At 32.8% G+C, this 23523-nt stretch overlaps 1 protein-coding gene across 1 annotated transcript in view; it reads left to right on the top strand.

The window, feature by feature from the left end:
• Window positions 1-23523, top strand: part of LOC121218188 (uncharacterized) — a 29504-nt gene that overhangs the window by 5230 nt on the left and 751 nt on the right. Inside the window, exons 3-5 of the mRNA XM_041094995.1 lie at window positions 21165-21343; window positions 21463-21695; window positions 23071-23206. Of these exons, the coding sequence (XP_040950929.1) occupies window positions 21165-21343; window positions 21463-21695; window positions 23071-23206 (548 nt within the window). The remainder of the gene's footprint in view (window positions 1-21164; window positions 21344-21462; window positions 21696-23070; window positions 23207-23523) is intronic.

Below are 23523 nucleotides of genomic sequence, written 5' to 3'. Positions count from 1 at the left end.
TGTTTCAAATAGAGATTCGAAGTTCACATCGAGGTTTTGGAAGAAACTGCAAGATGCACTGGGTACAAAGTTACATTTTAGTACCGCATTTCACCCACAGACGGATGGTCAATCCGAGCGAGTTATAGAGATACTGTAACACCCCTAACCCATATCTGTCACCGGATTAGGGTTACGAGGTATTACTGGACAAGACACAAATTTCGAACAATCGTATGCGTACACTTGCTCAAACTCTTAAAACAATCAAATTTTAACATATATAACTAATTTAAATTCTTTACGAATCATATAATAACATTTTTCAAACATATATCCAGTTATAAAATTCATAAGCAAATAGTGCCAAATATATCATTTTACTACATGGCATATGCGCATATCAAATATATTAAATAATTCAATCAATTATTACAAACATGAATTATATAAAGTAAACATATTTAAGTACATATCATTTTTGGAAAAACTTTATTCGACACAATAAGGATATAATAAATTTAACCAAATCATTCATGGCATAAGTACATTACTATATATATATGGTTTCAAATGGCTAAATCATAAACAAGTCTACTTATAAGTTCATCTAAGTAGATTGCGCAAGACTGAAAGGTCCTGTACCAATTTAGACATATATTAAAAGAACACCAAATGGTCTAACCATCAAAGTACATATAACCATTCACACTCACCTATTTTGCATAAAAACAATCACGATTCCTTATAACTTAAATACTATTCATTTGGTCATTTTACAAAGCCTTAGCTGAATGTAATCATGCTTATTACTTATGTTTATTTTAATGTCCACTTTCAACTTTACTCAATCACATTACGTGCATGTAATCTTACATAGAATCAAATCCATATATTAACCATAATTTTCATTTCACATCAAACACATCACAAATATATATATAACATAGCAAACACTTGTTTAATACTTTTGTAACACCCCGAAATTGGGCCTAGAAGTATTGGGCCTTGAGTGCGGGTCTGTAAGGAGGTTGTATATAGGTATTTAATTGTGCAATGAAATAACACAATTAAATGTTCGCTTTGGTGGTTAATGGCCCTGAGAAGTGTTAGAGAAATCTTGGGTTCAAACTTGGGCTTTAGCAAAAATTTTGGTATTAAGAGGGAAAAAAAACCTGGATGCTTGGATGAGGGCTTTTAAATTATTGTGTTAAATAAATGACATAAGGAAGCTTGTAGTCTAGTGGTTGTGGCGTCATTAAGGTTGTATGGGAGCCTGGGTTCAAGCCTTGGCTCTTGCAATTTATTTTGGTTTTTTTAAAGGGAACCTGGACTTTGGCCTTTAAACCTTATAAGTAATTGGGGATAAAATATGACACAAAAAAGCCTTGTGGCTTAGTGGCAAGTAGTGTGTGGAGCATCTGAGAGGAGGCATGGGTTCGAATCCCATGGCAAGCAAGGAGCATTTATTTTGCTAACAGGGGGCAGCAAGAGTTGGTGTTGAATTTAAACTCTGATGTTGGAAGGATCCCACATCGGGAAGCTAACATAAGAGGGGATGCGAAGCTGGCTTTAAATAGAGAGAACCATGAGGAGAGTAGAGGTACCTTTCTTGGTTGATCCCTTTCGTTGTATGGTGTGCTCGTTTGGGTTGGGCGTCGGCTAAGAGTGCTCGGAGCGTGGATTAACTCCAGTCACCTATCAGGTGTGTATTTCTTACTACTCTAGCTGTAGGATGGCTACTTTGGGCCGCGATGGGCCGAAAGGTGTCATGTGGGCCTAATGGGCCTACGGGCCCAATTGGATAAGTTGTTTGATTGTGTAGTAAATATTGGGCTAGGCTAGGTGAATCTAATATTTGTGGCTAGATTTGGGATAAAAGGGCCACACGAGCGTGTGGGCCCATTTGGGCCGAGAATGGGCTTTAGGGCCATTAGTATTGTTATCCATGTTTAGAATACTTCAGTTTACCAATTATTGAAATACCCTCGACTTGTAAAATTATCAAAATACCCTTGATTAGTAAAATTACCAAAATACCCTAGTCTGTAAAATTACTAAAATACCCCTGGTTTGTAAAATTACCAAAATACCCCTAGTTTGTAAAATTACCAAAATACCACTAGTTTGTGAAATTACCGAAATACCCTCAATTTGTAAAATTACCAAAATACCCCTAATTTACAAAATTATAGAAATACCCTTGACTTTCTAAAAATTATAGAAATACCATTGGTTTATAAAATTACTGAAATACCCTTGGTTTGTAGATTTACCAAAACACCCTTGTAGGGTGAAATGACTAAAATACCCTTATTAGGTAAAAAGACTATAAAGCCCCTGTAGGGTAAAGTGACCATAATACCCCTGTATGGTAAAATGACGAATATGCCCTTATGTTCTGTATGACTGATGTGCTTAGGATTTACATATATTGATATTGGATTAGTTAAGTTTGAGTGACAGGTGGTGGTTATCGTAGGCGATTGATTTTGGAAACGTTTCAACTTTAACCCGTAACAGGTGTGTACTAACCCTTGTAATAGCTTAGATTAATATTTGCTGAGAAGTCGAAATGCTCAAATACTGGTATTTCAGGAACTTGTAATGTTGCGTTTGGGTATAGATGCGATAAATATGATAAGATTAGTGTTTGGATCGATGGAACAGGTAAGAACTCAATTTTGTGCACGATGGTAAGTTGGGCCTCAATGGGCTGAAATTGGGCCCAATGGGCTTTGGGCCCATTTGGGTAAAATTGATAGAAAATGGAATCTGGAAAAGTTGCATTTTAACACGGTTAGTACTGTTGTAAAATTTGGATTATGTGGGCTTAATGGGCTAAATTGGCATTCGTAGGGCCCATTAGAGGTTTTGGGCCCAAAAGCCCGAGTTTGATAAAGTGGGTTAAAGATCATTGTTTAAACACTCGAAAATATTGATAATTGTTGATGAACATGGAAAACCTTGATATTTGGTAAAATTACGAAATTACCCTTATAATGTGAAAAATGACTGTTTTGCCCTTGTGGGCAAGTGACTGACTTGGATTGTGTGGTTGACGGATTTGATTGTGAATATATGTTGGTGAAATGAATGACTTGACTGTGATTGTTTGATTCAAATATGGGCATGACATTCTGCATACATGACATGTTGCATAGGTTGGGTTTTATAAATGGAGGAAGTGCTAAAAGGGCTATGCCCCAGTTTACCGAAAAGGGCTTTGCCCCAGTTTACCGAAAAGGGCTTTGCCCCAGCTTATCAAAAGGGTTTTGCCCTAGTTATTAAAAGAGGCTAGGCCTTCAGATATATGATAAAGCAGCTATGCTGCCAGTGGTGTGTTGGTTGGGTGGGTTGAATCATTCCCCACATGGTGTGTTGGTTGGTACGGGTGGAGAGTAGCGGATGGTGAGTCGAGTAGTCTCCCCAAATGGGCTTGCATATATCCATTGACATTACATGTGATATTGAAATGGGCCTAAGGGCCATACCGTTTACAGTAAAGGCTTCAGCCCAATGATATGATTTATGAAAAGGCTTCGGCCCAGTGATATGATTTATGATAAGGCTTCGGCCCAGTGATATGATTTATGATAAGGCTTCGGCCCAGTGATATGATTTATGAAAAGGCTTCGGCCCAGTATATGCCAAGACTAAATAGGGCTTTGGCCCAGATTGTACTGACACTGTGTTTTCATTGTTTGTTTGTTATTGGGATTACACACTGAGTTTTCGTAAACTCACCCCATTTCTAACTGTGCAGGTAATCCCTAAGCCTAGATGGTTTGGAGCTGCGAGGGACTCGGAGATGGCCACACTACTGTTTCTGGTTCTTTAAATTGCAATAAGTTGCCGATTTATTTCTTTATAAGTTTTATCTTATTAATATTATTATTTGGTTTTGGGTTGTAATAAGGCCATTTAATTATTTTTCTGGGATTATTTTATTTTATACCCTATATTTTTTCTGATAACAATATGAGTTAGACCTAGGGCGCATTTCCAAAATGATAATTGTTTTCAAAATAAACGCAACGATACAATTAATCGGTTTATCAAAAATATTGACTTAAATGAATTACAACTCAGTTTTTTCAAAACTAACCTAGCACCAAAGTGTGGCAATTGTTGTGGGCATGTCTAGGATTGGATCCAATCAAGAGCATTGGTACTTAAGCAGCCTTCATGGCTCACCTCCTCTGTTTCGGATACCTACCTGGTGCACAGCTTCCATTCACTTTATTAACTTAGCAAAGACTATCTTTTAAAACACTAAGAAGGACGTTGAAAGAGGCATTGGTTTTCTTAAAAACTTCAATGTGACACGTCGGATCTGGCCATAACATCTGGGCCGGGTTTGGGGTGTTACAACTTTAAAATACCAAAACTGAATCTAAACATGTTAATATCACTTATCTTGCAAAATAAAAAAGTTCATAATCAATACCAATTCAATGATTACATGTTTGGATAAGCACATATAAATATATACCAAACCAACACATCATATGCTTATATATATATAAGTGCCGAATCATGATTAATTTACTAACATAATTCATATAAATCTTCACTTAATGAAAGCATATTGAACTCACTTTTATCACATGCCACAACCGAATCACCTTGTTACCAAAATACATGGCAAAACTAAATAAAACATGTTTTACACACACATATATATACATAACATTGCTGAATCATCAATTCAATAATTTCATTACCTAAATTCAACATTTAGCTGAATACACTCATCAACCAAATTAAATCATAACTATCAAATACAAGACATAGCCGAATCATTAAACAATAGGTAACATATCAAGCATAATTCATACTTATATATATATATCATAGCCGATTCAACCAAACCAAATAAAATCATCATTTGAGCATAGCATACAAACCAAACTTAGCACACACAAGAACCATGATCAAGATAGCAAATACTTATATATCAAATTAGCCATTTTCGCATGGCATATTATATACAACACTTCAAACATATCCGAAAAGTAGTATAGCCTATACATGCCATAGGTTTGAAATTTATCTTTTAAAAATACCGATAAATAGATGATAGTGTGATAGACTTTACTGACGATCCCCAAGCCTGTAACTAGCATCCAAAATCTATAAAATAGAACCAAACATACACACACAGTAAGCTATCACAGCTTAGTAAGTCATAAGCAAATAAACATCTCAATGACATAATCAATTCAATTTAACCAAACCAATTCATGCTATCATAATCACATTTAATCTCAAACTTGCAAATTCATATACAACATATACATTCATGTATCAACTTTAACTTGGCCGAAATACATATATATCCATTATCAAAGTTATCATTTACTTCCAAGGTCATAATATCATCATATAGATGAATATATATACACATTCATATATGTATACACATGTTTCACACTTTAATATCACATACTTATATCATTTTACCGAATATAGATTTGCATTCAATATACATGGAACCAACTTTATAACATGATTCATATCATCACTTCAAATACCAAAACTTACCTTAATTTCAATACATTAGCTAACACATACCTATACCTTTTAATTCAATTTTGCATTCGGTCTTTACTTAACATTTCCCATTGAATCATTTGAAATTAAATATGATACTCAGATAGTCGAACATATTGTACAATGCCAATGTCCCAAACGTGGTCTTACATGTAATTACATATCGATGTCAAGGTCCCAGACAGGGTTTTTCTCGTAAAAACATATCAGAATCACCTATCGATGCCAACATATTAAGCATGGTCTTACTCACACACACATATCAATGCCAACGTATTAAACGTGGTCTTACTTGCACACACATATCAGAATCACCTATCGATGCCAACGTATTAAACGTGGTCTTACTCGCACACACATATCGAAATCACATATTGATGCCAACGTATTAAACATGGTATTACTCGTAATCGCATATCGATGCCAACATTCCAGACGCGATCTTACACATAATCACATATCGATGCCAACGTCCCAGATGTGGTCTTACACGTAATCACATATCGATGCCAACGTCCCAGACGTGGTCTTACACGTAATCACATATCGATGCCAACGTCCCAGACGTGGTCTTACACATAATCACATATCGATGCCAACGTCCCAGATGTGGTCTTACATGTAATCACATTTCGAAAATCCTATGCCATGACATATGTATCCTAACTATTCCTAAGGCTTGTACGAGACTCTCGGACATCGTATCTCGGTCTAATCGAGTTCGTAAACATAGCTCCCAAGCATATACACATTCGGCTTCCACATATATACTTTCACATAATTCATTTCAGCATATATAACTCGTATTTATTTAAAATTTACAACATCTATTTGCTTATAAACTTACCTCAGACAATGATAATCGAAACTGAATGATTATTCAACAACTTTGGTTTCCCCCCGATCCAAATCCAATTTCTTTGGTTCTTGATCTAAACATATTAAAATCAAACTCATTCAAACATAATTTCATTCAATTTAGTCCAAAAACACATAAATGGGCAAATTACCATTTTTCCCTTGACATTTTACACTTTTTACAATTTAGTCCAAATTGCACAAAACACAAAACATGCCAAATTTGCACACATCATGCTTAGGCCGAATGTTACCCATGATCATACAAGTCTATACATTTCATTTATTTCACATTTTAGTCCCTCAATTTATTAATGTTACAATTTAGCCCTAATTACTCAAATTCATAAAAAATTCCAATACAAAATATATTAATCCAAAACATATCGTTCATAATTCATCATCTAACATCATAAAGCTCAATTATTCATCAATGGAATAAATCAAAATATTCATCAAAATAAAAAATTCGAGCATGGGCTTTGTACATTACACTCAATGATCTCAAAAACGTAAAAATTATCAAAAACCGAGCTAGTTACATACCTTAATCAAGCTTAAATGATGGCTGAACCTTAAAGCTTTATTTTCTTTCTTTCTTTTTCATATTCGGTCAAGTAGGAAAGATGAACACATGGTTTTGATTTTTTTATGTTTTATTATTATAACATTATTATCATTTTACCTATTTAACCTTTGTTATAAAATAATGAACCATTATAAACCATGTCTTAAACCGTCCATCACTTTAACTATGGAAATATTGCATTATAAATACCTCAAATTAAAAAGACAACAACAATTTGACCCTTTCACATTTAACCATCAAATTTTCATTTTACGCGATTAAGCCCTTTTATTAAATCGAGCACTCAAATGACAAAATTAAAAAATAAAAATTTCACGGATATAAATTCACACATAATAAACACATAAAATAATATTTTAAAAATTTTCTGACTCGAATTCGGGGTCTCAAAACCACCGTTCTGAATAAGGTCTAAATCGAGTTGTTACAGATACTCGAGGATATGTTGAGATGTTGCATTCTTGAGTTTGAAGGTACGTGGGAAAAATATTTACCATTGATTGAATTCGTGTATAATAACAGTTTTCAATCGAGTATTAAAATGGCATTATACGAAGCTTTATATGGTCAGAAGTGTCGAACACCGTTGTACTAGACTGAACTTAGTGAGAATAAGATTCTTGGGGTCGATTTGATTAAAGAGACTGATGAGAAAGTGAAAGTAATTTGTTATAGTCTGAAAGCAGCAACAGATCATTAGAAATCATACGCAAACTTGAAATAGAAAGATATTGAGTTTCAGATCGGAGATAAAGTGCTTTTGAAAGTATCTCCATGGAAGAAAATACTTCGAGTGAGTTAGAGAAGTATCTCCATGAAAGATATTGAGTCCAAGATTTATCGGTCTGTATGAGATCATTGAAAGAATAGGTCCAGTTGCATATCTGTTAGCTTTAACGAGTGAGTTAGAGAAGATTCACAATGTTTTTCATGTATCAATGCTGCGACGATACATATATGATCCTTCACATGTCATTTCCTCAACTGAAGTTAAAATTTAGCCAGATTTATCATACAGTGAAGAACCAATCCAATTTTGGCTCGTGAGATCAAAGAGTTGAGAAATAAAAGAATAGCGTTAGTGAAAGTATTATGTCATCGACACGGGGTTAAAAAAGCTACATGAGAACCCGAGGATGCTATGAGAAAGCAATATCCAAACCTATTCACTAGTAAAATTTTCGAGGACGAAAATCCCTAAGAGAGGAGAGTTGTAACAGCCCGGTTTTAGCAAAATCAGAATAGTGGTTTTGGGACCATAAATTTGAGGTTGAAAAATTATTTTAATATTATTTTTGGTGTTTATAGCATGTGATTATATATGTGTGAAAATTTTGTGAAATAATTTTAGTGTTTGAGTGCTTAATTTGATGAAAGGACTAAATTGCGTAAAATGCAAAAGTAGCATGCTATAAGTTAAAAGTGTTTAATTTCTATGATTTATTAATTTTAAAGTCCTTATATTGTTATTAAACCATTGATAGTGGAGATGGACATAAGTGACCTTGAATTATATGATTTATTAATGGTTTAATGTTAAGGTTAATCTGGTAATTATTAAATAAGTTAATTAAAATACACCAAAACATAAATTTTGTCCATATTTCTTTCTTTTTGAACCGAAAATAGAGAAGAAGAAAGCCATTCTAGGGCTTTTCATTTGGTTAGACTAATTCAAGCAATTGAGGTATGTTTCGAGCTCGATTTTTAATGATTTTTACGTTTTTGTGATCGTTGCTTCATATTCTAGCTAGCCCGTACCCTAATTTCTAAATTGGTTGATAAATTTCTGAGTTCCCATTGATGATAGCATGATGTTTTTGAATGTTGATGATGGAAAATGAATAATTGTTGAAAGATTAATATGTTTTGTTAAGTGATTTTTAAAGAAAATACAAATTAGGGATTAAATTGTGAAAAGATAAAAATGTGGGGATAAAGTGTAAATAAATGAAAAAAATGGGCTGCTAGGGGGCTATATAAAATTAGGCTAGGCATGGGTTTAATGAAATTTCATGAATTTTGTGTATTTGTGAAATAGGGACTAAATTGTAAAAATGTGGAACTTTTGGGGCTAAAGTGTAAAAATGCCCAAATATGTGTTTGTGGACTAAATTGAATGTGTCGATGAATAAAAGAGTTGATTTTGAATGTATATAGACCAAGAAAGAAAGAAATCGGATTTAGATTTGAGAAAATCGAAGGTTATCGAATATTCGATCCAGTCCCTCTATTCCGACTACGAGGTAAGTTCATATTCAAATAAATGTTTTTAAATTGAATTATACACGTTTAATTGTTATGAATGTTGAATGAGCAAATACGAGCAAGAATCAACAGAGTTACAACATCCGAAATTCCCGTACGAACCCTAGGAATAGTATAGGATATAAATGTCATGACATTAGGTTACCGAGATGTGATTACATGTAAGACCATGTCTGGGACATTGGCATCGTTATTCTAGTTCGTGTAAGACCCTGTTTGGGACAGTTTAGGTTGAATTGTATACAAATTGGTATGTTTTAGGCTGCCTAAGAATGTATTGAAATGGTACCATTTTGGTTGCTATGGGTGCATGAGAAAACAATGGTCAATCGGCTTTGTAAATATCCTATGTTTGTCTATACAGACAGAGACACGAGCGTGTGTCTTAGCCGTGTACGACACATGGTCATACTACAAGGCCGTGTGTCCCCTGTGGTAGTCCTTCGAATTAAGGCAGTATACCCTACAAGTTTGACACGACCTAGAGACATGGGCATGTCTACTGCCCGTGTGTGACACAGGGGTTGTCACATAGGCGTGTGGCTGGCCGTGTGACCCAAGTCAGTAACCCCTCCATTTTCCTCACGACCATGGTACACATGTGAGGCACACGGCCTGTTCACACCGGCGTGTGACCCTTAATTGAATGAAAATTTTCTAAGTTTCCCAAAGTTTTCAAATGTTATCAATTTATTCCCGAACTTCTTCTAAGCATGTTTTAAGGTCTCGTAGAGCCTTATAAGGGACATTGTGATTATATAAGATTGATTTTTATGTGAAAATGAATGATTTATGTTTTGATTGATACGAGTAATGCCTTGTAACCCTATTCCGACGACGGATACGGGTTAGGGGTGTTACAATGGATGTTAAGTTAGTTCATGTTTAGATCATATTTCTAAGGTAGTAAAAGCTGTTGATTCAAACTTGAATTGTGTTTAAGTTATTTACTTGATTTTGTGTAAATAAGGATCCAAGTGCAAGGGATAAAAATTTTTGGGGTTTAATGGTAACATCTCATTTTTTAGTGTTTTCGAAACCTCAATTTCTAATGATCGAGCCAATAGTATTATTTTATAATATTTAGGAATCTATATAGAATCATATTAACTTTTAGTCCAATAATTTTAGCGATCAAATAGTTAATTAAGGAAAAAGGACTAAATCGTAAAAGATATAAAACTTAATCACTATTGAATTTAATTAATTAAATGATTTATTTAGTATATGTGGTAGGACTTATATGGTATTTAGACCATAATGGATTACCATGGATGGTTAATGCTTTATTTTCATATGATAAATTATAATAAATAAAAGTTAAAAATTAATTAAACATAAAAATAATTAGAAACCCATCATCATCTTCTTTTTCTCTTAGCTCCAAATTGAAAAACCATTGAAGAACACCTAGAATCTTTCGGCCAAACAAAAATTATTGTATGTAAATGTTACTCAAGCCTATTTTGAGTAAATTTTATGTTTTTGAGATCGTTGTAGCTTAATCTAGATAACTTAAGGACTATTTCATAAAATTGTTAAAGGTTTTGAAACTAACCATGCTTTTTAGTTCATGAGGTTAAATGATAGATTTATGAGCTTAGTTGTTAAATAAGACTATTTTGTAAAGGAATTTTGGTTAGTTTTGACCTTAGGGACTAATATTGTAGCATCCCAAACCCGGCCCAGACGTTATGGCTGGATCCGACATGCCACATCGAAGCGTTCAAAACATTTTATATTGTTGATCCAGAAAAACCTACTTAGTGTTTTAAAAGATAATTTCATTATAGGTTAAAGTGAATGGAAGCTGTGCACCAGGTAGGAAACCGGAAAAGAGGAGGTGAGTCTATCGGACTACTTAAGTACCAAGCTCCCTTCGGATCCAATCCTAGACATGCACACCGCCATTGCCACACCTTAACGTCATGTATATTTCTAGGAAACTGATTTGATTGAGTCATTTTTAGGAAAAGTGATTAATTTTGGAAAATACTTTCATTGCGGAAGCTTTGCTTGTTGTCGTGTTATTTTGGAATCAATTGTTGTTTTTTTTTTGAAAACGCACCCTAAAGCTATCCAATTTCAACAGTTAAAATAAGTAATATCTATCTTAGTAATACATATTAAAACCATCAAAAATAATTAAGCGGCCTTATTACATTTAAAAACCCAAAACTTCAAACGTAAATAAAAGGATGTCCAGTTCACCAGAAGAAAATCAAACTTTCAGAACAGGTGGCCACTCCGAATTCCCTCACAGCTCCAAGCCCACCATGGTTGGGGATTTCCTGCGTGGATGAAAATAAAAGGGGTGAGTTTGGGGAAACTCAGTGTGTAAGGAAAACCCATTCAAAGCCCAAGTCAGCTCAAGCCCATTGGGCCTAAGCCCATTCAGGTAACAGTGGTACTGGACCAGAGCCCTTTTCAGATTACAATAAACTGGGCCTTAGCCCCTTATTCAGATAACAGTATGACCCATAGGCCCATTTCAAAATACATGCAACATCAATAACATATGCCAGCCCATTTGGGGAGACTACTCAACCCACCAACCACTACACTCCACCCGTACCAGCCCTACACTCCATGTGGGGAATAGCTCAACCCACCCAGCCCAACACTCCACAGTTGCAGCCTTGCTGCTCAGTTAACAGTAAATTGAGGCAAAGCCTCCAGTACGTGGACAAGCCACTTTCAGTACTTCCTCCGTCAATATCCCAATCCCATGCATCAGATAATAACAACATGGCATGCAGTAAATAACAACAATCAAACATGCATTTAGGTCAATTTAACCCTAGGGGTATTTCGGTAATTTATCTACTAGGGGTAAAACTGTAAATTTTCCACTTTTAAAGGTATTTCAGTAATTTATCTATTTTAGGGTTTTTCATGCATATTCTTACTTTTCACGTACTAACAGAATCATGTACCGAGTGTTCTTACCGAATTGGGCCCGTTGGCCCATCATTCCAATTTTGGCCCATTAAGCCCAAAAATATCGAGGGCACAAAAATCATGCACTTTGCAGTCCAAATTTTGCAGTTTACCAAAAACATTAATCGATTTACCTCACGAGCATTCGCACACTCGCAAATCTACAAAATACCAGTTTTCGGCATTTCAGCATTTCGACTTTTGCCGATCCAGACTAAGAAAGAGGGTGTTAGTTACACATTTGTTTGCGACGATATGCTGACGAGATCCACACACGAACTGCCTACAATTGGATTACTAACACATTAATCTAACTATTCAAATATGAACTACGTATTAACCCCTTACAATATTCGGCCAACCACACCTACAGTTCATAGTAAGCTTATAAGAAAACAATAAGCAACTCATTAACAAATTTTTGTCAATGTTTACCACATAATCATAATTTCACTGCAAGCTGTCTTCTTGAGCAACAGTCACTAAATTATTTATAACTGGAGCTACGAAACTCCAAATCAAGTGCCGTTAATTTTCCCTGAAAATAGACTCATATATCTTCTATCCATAAAATTTTCAGAATTTTTGGTATGGCCAATCAATACCAGATTTTCTTAAAGTTTCCCATGTTTCACTGTTTCACTAATCTGACCACTCTTCATTACGAATCAAATTTCTCATTGTAAAGAATTCAAAATATGTTCTCATTTATTTCATTTAAAACTAGACTCAACAAGATTTAATTACATAATTTATTCAGCTTCTAATTCATCTCCCACAATTTATGGTGATTTTCCAAAGTCACATTATTGCTGCTGTCCCAAGCAGATTTATTATCAAATTCACTCTTTCACACTAACTTGCATGCATGTTATTTAAACATGTATATCACCAATCAATCATCACATATCTATGATTTTACTTAAGTATAATCTCCTTTTCATCATTTTAAAGCACAACATGTTAGCCGATTTTTCCCTTTAGCATCTAAGGCACATGCATGTTATTTGTTTGGCTCAACTTCACCTATCTTCCATTTTTTATCAAAAGAACATGAAACAACAACCATTTCCTTCATTTTAATTCATGACCAAATGCTCACAGCACAGCTAAAAACCAAAATATGCTTCAAGAGTTAAGGTAGAATCAAGAAGAACTCATGAACCTCAAAATAAAAGCAAACTACCATGAACTTACCTTCAATTTTTCTTCCCCAAGTGACCGAACATTCAAGAGCTTTCTCCTCTCCTTTCTCTTCTCTAACTTTAGGCTATGATGAACAAAGATGGACAAAACTTTGTTCTTTTCACCCCTTTTTTTTTAATAAAATTTCATATTTCATCCATTTAATTCTTTAATACAAAAGACATGAAATTCCCATCTTGGAACATTTACGTAAACCATTATCATGGAATATTTACCTAACCCATTATCATGGAATATTTACCTAATCCATTATCATGGAACATTTACCTAACCCATTATCAATTTGTACCATGAATTATGGATATCAAGTGCTCATATTGTCTACAACAACATGATGGCTGGCCACTTCATGTAAAATGGGAGGTTTGTCATGCAAATCCTCCTATTTTGCACTCCTATTTATTTGGCCACTTCAATTTAGCCTATAGCATTTTCAAACATTTTCACATAGGTTCTATTTCATAATTTCACCCCATTTTTCTTATGGAATAAAAATTAACTAAAATTGTCTGGTTCTATCTTAAGCTTGGGCCTTCTAGAGGCCCACTAACATAATTAAACCTATGCCAACATTTACAAAATTCCCGAAAATTGGGGCGTTACAAATATGAAAATATGTTAAATTTAGCATGAAATTTCTATAAATTATAGTATTTGAAGGCTGATTAAGGATGCAATTATAATTGGTTTTAAGTATTAGGGTTTAAATGTGAATGTTATAATAGTTTTGATTTTTAGGACTAAATTAAACAAGTGTAAAAGTTGAGGGAAATTTTGTAAAAATAAAATTAATAGGACATATACATGAAAGTGAGCATAGTAATGTAATTGACTTTGATAAATTGAATTTAATTATTATATAGATCAAAGATTGAACTGTACGGAGGAAAATAAGGGAAAAGGGAAAATTGTTGAATAGTCCCTACGAATCAACTCGATAGCCAAATATAATAGGTAAGTTCATAGGTATAGAAATGTGTATATATTATTTAGGGTTTAGGGTTATGTATATATGATGTTTAAATCTATGAATTGGGAACTGGAATGTCATAAATTGAGTATAAGGTGAGAAATGACTTATTTGAAAACTGTTGAATACTTGTAAAATATGATGTATGTGATTTCAGAATGGTTATAACTTGTTACATCATGAGTATTGAGAAAAATGGAAGTGCCTCTAACTTATGAAAGTTATGAATTTGGTTAAATTACCCGTTTGAATGTAGTAAACGATTAATATAAAGTTTGCATGCCAATAGGGTAAGAATGCACGTTTGTACAGGTATGCACTTCGGTGCATCGATCCACACATCAATATCTTTGTTTGCACTCTAGTGCCTCTAATTGCACAATCGTGCCTCTGTTTACACTACAGCACCTTTGTATAGCATACGATGCTTTCTGGTGTGGTGTAGTTACCCCAGTATCCAAATTAATTTGCTATAATTCATCGAGCTAGTAAAATGTGTGGCCAATCATCAAATGAATTGTCATGATATATGTGTAACACCCCTATACCATGTTTGACTCAAGGAACCTGATATAGGAATATTACATTTGATGCCTAAGTAATTCTTGGCTAATTACTATTATATTTGAACATAAAAACAGACAAATAATAAATTTAAATAATTTATATTTAAATCCATTACTACTACTTGGGACATACTAATTTTTTCCTAAGTACATGTCATTCTATTCAAATTTTTAAAACGTACCCTCTTGTTGCTTGAAGATGTGATGAGATGAAGACTCGTAATCTCAAATACAACTCTTCAAAATTTCTGTACCTAATCTGCACACAGAAACAAATTGTATGCTGAGTATACACCCAATGGTATTACTTTTCAATTCAATACACAATTCACATATTCACACATATTCATAAATTAATTCACTTTTATTTAATTCATATTTTTAATTCATTTTCCAATCGAATTCAAATCACTAATTACTTTTCAATCAATATACATTTCAAATATTCACATAATTCATAATTCAATTACTTAATTCAAATCACTTTTAATTTCCAATTTGTTCACATTCAATTTCAATAGCCATAAACATTTTTGAATCAATTTCATTCAAATCAATATCATCATTTCAATTGCTTACCTAATTTTACTTGCCATGCATTTTAATTAAAATATAACAATTAATAATAAATAGATTTGAATTATAGTAATACAAACCCAGATTTGTTCGATTACTCCTTGATAACTTTTCCTTTCCTTTCGGTACCAATGCCTCGAGTTCTTTGCTAACTACTAAAATAATAATAATTTACACTTAATAATTACAGCACTAATTTATAATAAATGATTGAATTTCTATTCAATTTATTCCCTAATTCTAATATAATCCTAATTAACTCATTTACTTTTATAATTCAATTCATACTTCATTTCTATTCAATTTCCTTTCATATTTCACTTAACTGTCTAATGTTCATAATAAAATTATAATTTAAAATTTCTTTCAATTTAGTCCTTTAAACATAAAACTTATGGCTTCTTTTATAATTCAATCCCTTACTAAATCTAACTTGAAATTCATTCAATTAAATCCCTAATTCATCTTTTTGTTCAACATGAATTATACTTATAAACCTATGAACTTTCAAAGTATTAACTTAATTTCATCAAAACCTTGTTCTAAAGCTTCTAAAACATCAAAATTAAGTAAAAGAGACTTAATTGACTTACCTATTAAAGCTTTAAACCTTCAAACCCTAGTTTTTCCCTTTATCTTTTCTTTCCCTTTTCTTTCTTCTTGTTTTCGAATGGCTTCTGCTATTCTTTCTTTTGCTTTCTTTCTTTATTTCATTTCTTTTATATCTTATATATATATTAGTTAATAATGATAATAGTTATAATAATAATTATAATAAATATATTTTAATAACACATATTTACATTACATTTGTCACCACTTAAGTTGTTTATCATACACAAAAATTTGATAATATAATTATTTAATTAATAACTATCTTTTACTTAATTTTCAAGTAAATAAATATAATACAAATGTATATATTTACATTATTACAATTGTCACTATCCAATTTGTTTATTATACAAAAATCTCACAATTTAATTATTTATCTAATAAATATGTTTTACTTAGTAATAATAAATAATAAATAATAAATATATATTTACTAATTAAATATAAGTATTACAAATGTACATATATATTTTTTACAACTATACAATATCATCACCATCCATTTGGCAAATTTTTTTATTTATTCATATAATATAATATTTTTAAATTATAACTAATATAAATTACCATATAACAAAATAATTATATACATTATAATTTAATAATAATTAAACAATAAAAATCTTAGATTTTTATCAACATTTGCCGCATCATTTATGGTGAATGGTATATTTGCCATTTTGGTCCCCCTTTCTTTTTATTAATCTATAATTCTGCTTTTACCCCTTATTCAATTTAGCCCTTTTTCCTAATTTCTCTTAATTAAGCTAATTTCACTTAATTAAAGCCTAATTAAACACACGACTAGCTTCACAAATATTCCTAATAAATATTTACAAACTTGGTTCACTAAGACGGAGGCCCTATAACTCACTTTTCCGGTGCCCGTGAATTTTTGGTTATTACAATATGAATGCATATGAAAGATTTGGATTGAATTCGTTAAACATGTGGAATTATCTTGTGATATGAACTCATGTAAATCTCACCTCTTTTTTCGTATATTGAATGTCAGGTTAGCATATTTATATTACTTGTTTAAATTTCAATTACATGATTGAGGTAAGTTGATTTAAGAGTTAACTATGAACTTACTAAGCTATATAAGCTTACTCTATTTCATTTCATGTTTCTTGTTTTTTGTACTTGGCATTTCACGAAACTAGGTAGTCAAATCAACTTCAAGGCTCACACTATCAAGTTTCAGCCTCGGTAGCTTTTGAATCATTCTATCTTGGTTTTGTAGCATGTATATAGGTTATTTTGGGCTGATGGTTAGAGTTATAAGTTGATGTTGTAATTTTTTTTGTAATGGTTGCCTTGTATAGGGTTGGATTTAATGAGTACTATGTTTTATGTATATGGTAAATGATGATAGAATGTGGGGTGATGGTGTGCTTGATATTTGATCATGAAATGGTTGGGAAATGGTAATCTTGGATGAAATGTTTGGTATATATGCTAGTTGATAGTTGTGGTATATGTAATCATTAGGTTAAGTTGTTTCAATGGCATGGTAAGTTTGAATATGTGCAAAGGTCAATGTATGATTGACATATACACGTATACGGTCAACTTTGTAGGAGTTTAAGCATTTTTAGGTTTGTTAAAAGGTAAAGTTTGGAAAGTATTTTTGGTAAGTGGTACTATGATGGTATATGCTTGTAGGTATGATTGAGTTTTATGTTTTGAATTTGATTGTGATGGTGCCAAATGACATATTGGTTAGGCACTATTAGGATGTGTTATATCATGTTTTGGATTGAGTTTATGAAGTGTTTTAGGCAAGATAAAATGTACTTGAACTTTTGTTTTGGTAATGAGCATACGTTTGGATTTCATCATTTGAAAAATGACCATTTTGATGTCACACGGTTTGTCGCACAATCGTGTGACATACATGGTTGGTTAACATGGCCGTGTGCCATTGGTAATTTAGGTGCAAGGCTACTGACATGACCTCATTCACTCACATGACCTAGCCACACGACCGTGTGAATGTTTTCAAAGTTTTACAATTAGGTCTACATGGTCACAATTAGTTACACGGCCTGGCAGCACAGATGTGTGACCCTGCATTACACGACATTAGCCTTGTACACAGTTGGAGTACATGATTGTGTGGTTTAGCTCCACACGACCTTAGCCTGCCACACGACCTTGTGACCCCTATTTTTTATTTTTGCCACACTTTTTTAAAAAGTTTCAAATTAGTCCCTGCTTAGTTCTAAATTATTTTTAGAGCTTTTTGTAAGCTCGATTTAAGCCTGATCTTGAATGTATAACATGCTTAACTGAATATTTGATTATTAATGAATGTTTTAATAAGTTTTGAATTGAAATAGCATGATTATGTTCTATTATTTAATGTAGCATCCCGTAACCCTAATCTGGTGATAGATACTGGTGAGGGGTGTTACATTAACAGTGAATAATGATACAATAGGGTCCTTGTAGTATATTACGATGTTGGATTTAGAGTCTATCCAATAGATTGTGAAATACAAGTGTTTTGGGCTTAAGGTTAAAAAAATGACTTAATTGTAAAGTAGGCATTTATGTTTGGTTATTTGACTATGTTTGATTAATTGTGGAACTAATACCATTTTGCAAATGAATTATCAAAAGTAGCCAATGACGAGGTTAGAATTTCGAGGGCCAAGGCGAAAGTGGGCAACGGATAGTGAGATCGATTTGTGCTTTCATGATTCATTTTCAATAATATATGTTTTTATATGTTTAACTTAATAAGTAACTGGAATTAGAAAGATATCAAAGGTGAAAATGTTTGAAAGGTTTGACTCCTTGATACGTATGAGGTACACTAAATAAATATGTGTATAATGGACTATTCAATGTATTTTTAATATGTTTAATGAATGTGCATATGCTTGTTATACGATATTTGATTGTTATCTTTGTTGGATATATATTCTATGATACAATTAGAAAATATTGATGTTAAACATGTAATAGCCTGCCTGGTGAAGTATCTGTATCTAATTACTGTTTGGCATGTAGTTGGTAAAATAAGGATAGATTTAAGCAAAAATGTTTGTCTTAACTAAGTACATATATATGTGTATTAAACTATTTCGCGAACTCTTAGTTTTGGTGAGTTTTGTGATTTGGCAGACTCTTCTATTAAGTATTCGTTCAACCTAGATGCTTTGGGCGAACTCGTTAAGTTTGTAGCTGTTTATGTTTTTTATTATTATTTAAGTGTGATAATTTGGTTAGCTAAGTTGAGATTTAGTTAGAATGGAACTAGAGTACTGTAAATGATAAGACTTAGATCATGTTAAGTGCACTTAATCATGAGAATTAAGAGTGTTAGTGGAATTATCTAATTATTCACTAATCCTTGTCTCCGAGCTTAAGTATATAAGGATAGCGGTGATCTTTCTGAACACTTTCACATTTACTTCTTCTTCATTGATTACATTTGAAAAATATTTAAAAAAAACCTAAGTTCAGAAAACCTCTTTGAATTAAGGTCACATTATTCAACTAACTTCTATGTTAGTACCAGCTCACTAGTAATTGCTAATGAACCTTAGGTTACCCTCTAAGTCAGTTACATATTTCTCATTCTGCATGCATAGATGTTAGAATATTATGTGAGGAAGGAAACTTCCTGATTCTGGATTTAGTGTTATTGATTCTTGCATGTATGATCAAATTTGATAGATTGATGATCTGATATGTTTATTTATCTTTATTTTAGCTTAAGAAGTTAACGAAGGTCCAAGTGATAAAGGCAAAGGACCTACTTTATAGACATGTGTTAGAGTTTTTGGTGAGCTCTTTCTTACTTCCATATATTGTAATTTTGTTTATTTTATAATTCATGTAAGGTAACTAATCCTCCTCTGTAATGGTTGTAAGATGTTGTATGGTGTTGTGTGAATAATGGTTATCCAAAGTCTTCAGTCTGAATGCAGTTTGTTTATGATATGAAATTAGCGTCATTCTTCATGCTTAAGCCACTACCATCTGCTTCTGATATGATATAAAATGATATGATATAAAATGATATGAGGTGATGGAGATGAGGAGACATGTTTGTGTAGCCTCTGGTAGGGCAACCATATTGCAAAACAGATTGAAAGATCGTGATAAAACATGTTATTCTAAATGAAAATGATATAAGGAGTTTAGGGAGATAATGTATGTGAATAAGACTAAATGTTATGTTTCTGATTTTGAATTTTGGGTATTTGGCTGGCATGAGAATGGATTCATTTGAGTTATATTGAGCTGGCATACAAGATCCGCTCAAGTGATAAGTAAGTTGGCAGAATGAGTCTGTTTGTGTTATGTATATGCTATTAGGCGTACTTAGTGAATGTGTGTGAAACCTTTTAAAAGGTTCAATTATACTATCAGTAATGTTATATATGATTTCTCTTTGGAACTCATTAAGTTTGTATGAACTTAATTTGTTACATTTCCTTCTCAAGCTTGCTGATTGAAGGAAGGCTTTGTTAGAAGGAGTATGCTAGACTACTATCACTATCGTGAGATGACTGCTTTGTTTTGTATCGTGCATGACTCGTGAGGGTGGCGTATAAGTGTATTTGGAAATGATTTGTACTAAGAACTTTTATTTTGTTAATACTTTGTTTTTATGAGGTTCCTATAAAGTATTAATGTTTGGTTTTAAATTAATATATTCTTTTTAATGAAATTATTATATTTGAACTTATACACCATAAGGTTTGTATATTAGTTTTTTTTTTAACTTTTGATGTTTTCATTCTAAACTTGGTAAAACAACAACTAATATAAGTCTTATATTTAAAACTTTGTAAGAATGATATAAAGCTTTCACCAAAATGTTTTAAACTTAACTTTATTTTAGTAGTGACACACTATATTTAGATTTTGTTACAAGGTAGGGTTTGGCGTGTTACAATTTTGGTATCAGATTCAAGGTTGAGTCGATTCTCGAAAAACCAAAGGGAGTCAAGCCTCATCATGCATGATATGCCTTTAGCTTAGTCCTTAAATGTGTTAAACTAATTTAAATTTCTTGTAGCTTTGAAAAGGATATCTGAAGGATCTAGAGAAACGATTAAAGAAGAAACTGAAAGTCATGTGCCTCTTGTTCCAGAACAAGCACCTACAGTTGGCTTGAGAGCAATTGAAAATGCTTTCAGGAATGTTTTCTTTACGATGATGACACAAATGTTTGACTACTTTGTTGGGAATACTCAAGTGCCTCAACCTCAACAACCTCGACAACCTTAATCAGAAGTGGTTTGCCCAACACAACCTATACCACAGTACCTATTGTGACTCTATCTAAAGAAGATCATGTGAAAAAAGATTGTAAGAGGGGTGCTAAAGAATTTATAGGTGATAAAGATGATGATCCTACTGTAGCTAAGCGGTGGCTTTCTAGAGTTTGTAGGGTGTTAAAGGAACTGAAATGTACACCAGAAGTCAATCTCTTGTGTGTTATATCGTTGTTGGAAGGAGAAGCCTATCAATGTTGGGAAACATTGATTAGTATAACTCCTGAGGAGATTATTGATTGGAATTTCTTTCTAAAGAATTTCAGAGAAAGGTATGTGGACCAGATGTTTGTAGAACATATGAAGAAATAATTTTTTATCCTAGACAAGCAAGGATGTTTATAATAGAATATGAATGAGAATTTGTTAGACTCATTATATATGCTAAAAACATGTTCCAGTTAAACAAAGAAATGTGTGATAAGTTTGAGTGGGGATTAAGAGATGAAATTTCTGCTCTAGTAGTAGCTTTTGAACATAAAAGTTTATCCCTCCCCCTCTAACAAATTTTAAGAAACATAGATATCAAACTTTTTCAACTTCAAGAAGAGATTCACAACCTATGAGTTTCAAGTGGGAAGGATTTAGTAGACCAACTGTTTCTATGGCAAGCTCTAGAGGGTCTAGAGTAATGAGAAATGTTAATTGTGAATATTGTGGAAGAATTCATGGAGGAGAATATTGGAGATGGTCTGGGTCATGTTTTGAATGTGGATCTAAGGATCATTTGGCTGAGGATTGTCTCTCCAAGTTAGAAGCAAGCACAGAGTAGTCTGTTCATGGGCTCAGAAGTTTTAGCAAGAGACTAAATTTGGAATGGCAACAAAGTCTGGCTCAGTGTAGTGAGAAAAAATTTAGTAAGCCAAGTTCTGGAGTATCTGCTTGAGCGCATGTAATAAAAGCAAAGGAAGATGTTAATCTACTAGAAATTTTAACAAGTAAATTTTCTTTCCTCGAAAATAGTATTTATGCATTAATAGGTCCAGGATCCACTCATTCTTATATTTGTATTAAAGTTGTTGAGGGTCTAAGTCTTGAAGTTGTATATTCTAAAATGAATGTGTTAGCAACTAATCCACTAGGTCAGAGTACTATAGTTAATAAGATGATAAAGAATTGCCCGTTGGTGTTTGGTGAATATATAATCTTGGCAGACTTATTGTTATTGGGTTTCTATAAGGTTGACACTATCTTGGGATTGGATTGGATGACTAGACATAATGCTATGGTAGACTGTCGTGCTAGAGGTGTGTGTCTATTAACTTTTGAGGGTAAGGAAGTATTAATGCCCAACATACAGACTGGTTTGGCTAACATAATAATATCTGTTGTATCCACAAAAAAATTCATAGTTAAGGGTGCAGATACTTATTTGCGTACATTACGAATTCATCTTACTTAATAAAGGACATTAGTCAAGTTCTAGTAGTAAAGGAACTTCTAGATGTGCTTCCAAGGATACCATCTGAGAGAGAGAGGTAGAGTTTTCAATTGAATTGGAACCTAATATAACACCTATCTCCTGTACTCCCTACAAAATGGCACCATTAGAATTGAAAGATTTGAAAGCATAGTTGCAAGATCTTCTAAATAAGGGATTTATAAGATAGAGTGTGACACTATGGGGTGTATCAATTATGTTTGTAGAGAAGAAATATGGAACATTGCGCCTATGTATAGATCATCGCCTATGTATCTTCTACCCAGAATTGAAGATTTGTTTGATCAGTTGTGTGGGGCTACAGTTTTCTCTAAAATTGATATGAGATCTGAATATTATCAGGTGAAGATCAGAGGTGATAATGTACCTAAGACTGCCTTTTGATAAGACTTGACCATTATGAATTTTTAGTAATGCCCTTTCGTTTAACTAATGCTTCTACAATATTTATGGACTTTATGAATAGAGTGTTTTAGCCATATTTGGATTAGTTTTTGGTAGTTTTTATTGATGAGATTTTGGTTTACTCTAAGAATGAAGATGATCGTGAGGAACATTTGAAAATTGTGTGGAGAACATTACATGAAAATTAGTTATATGCCAAGTTCAGTAAATATGAATTCTGGTTGAGAGAAGTACATTTTCTAAGCCATGTGATC

This window comes from Gossypium hirsutum, chromosome A03 (genome assembly GCF_007990345.1).
Source record: "Gossypium hirsutum isolate 1008001.06 chromosome A03, Gossypium_hirsutum_v2.1, whole genome shotgun sequence".
NCBI lineage: Eukaryota > Viridiplantae > Streptophyta > Magnoliopsida > Malvales > Malvaceae > Gossypium > Gossypium hirsutum.
This window is presented reverse-complemented; position numbering and strand designations above follow the sequence as displayed.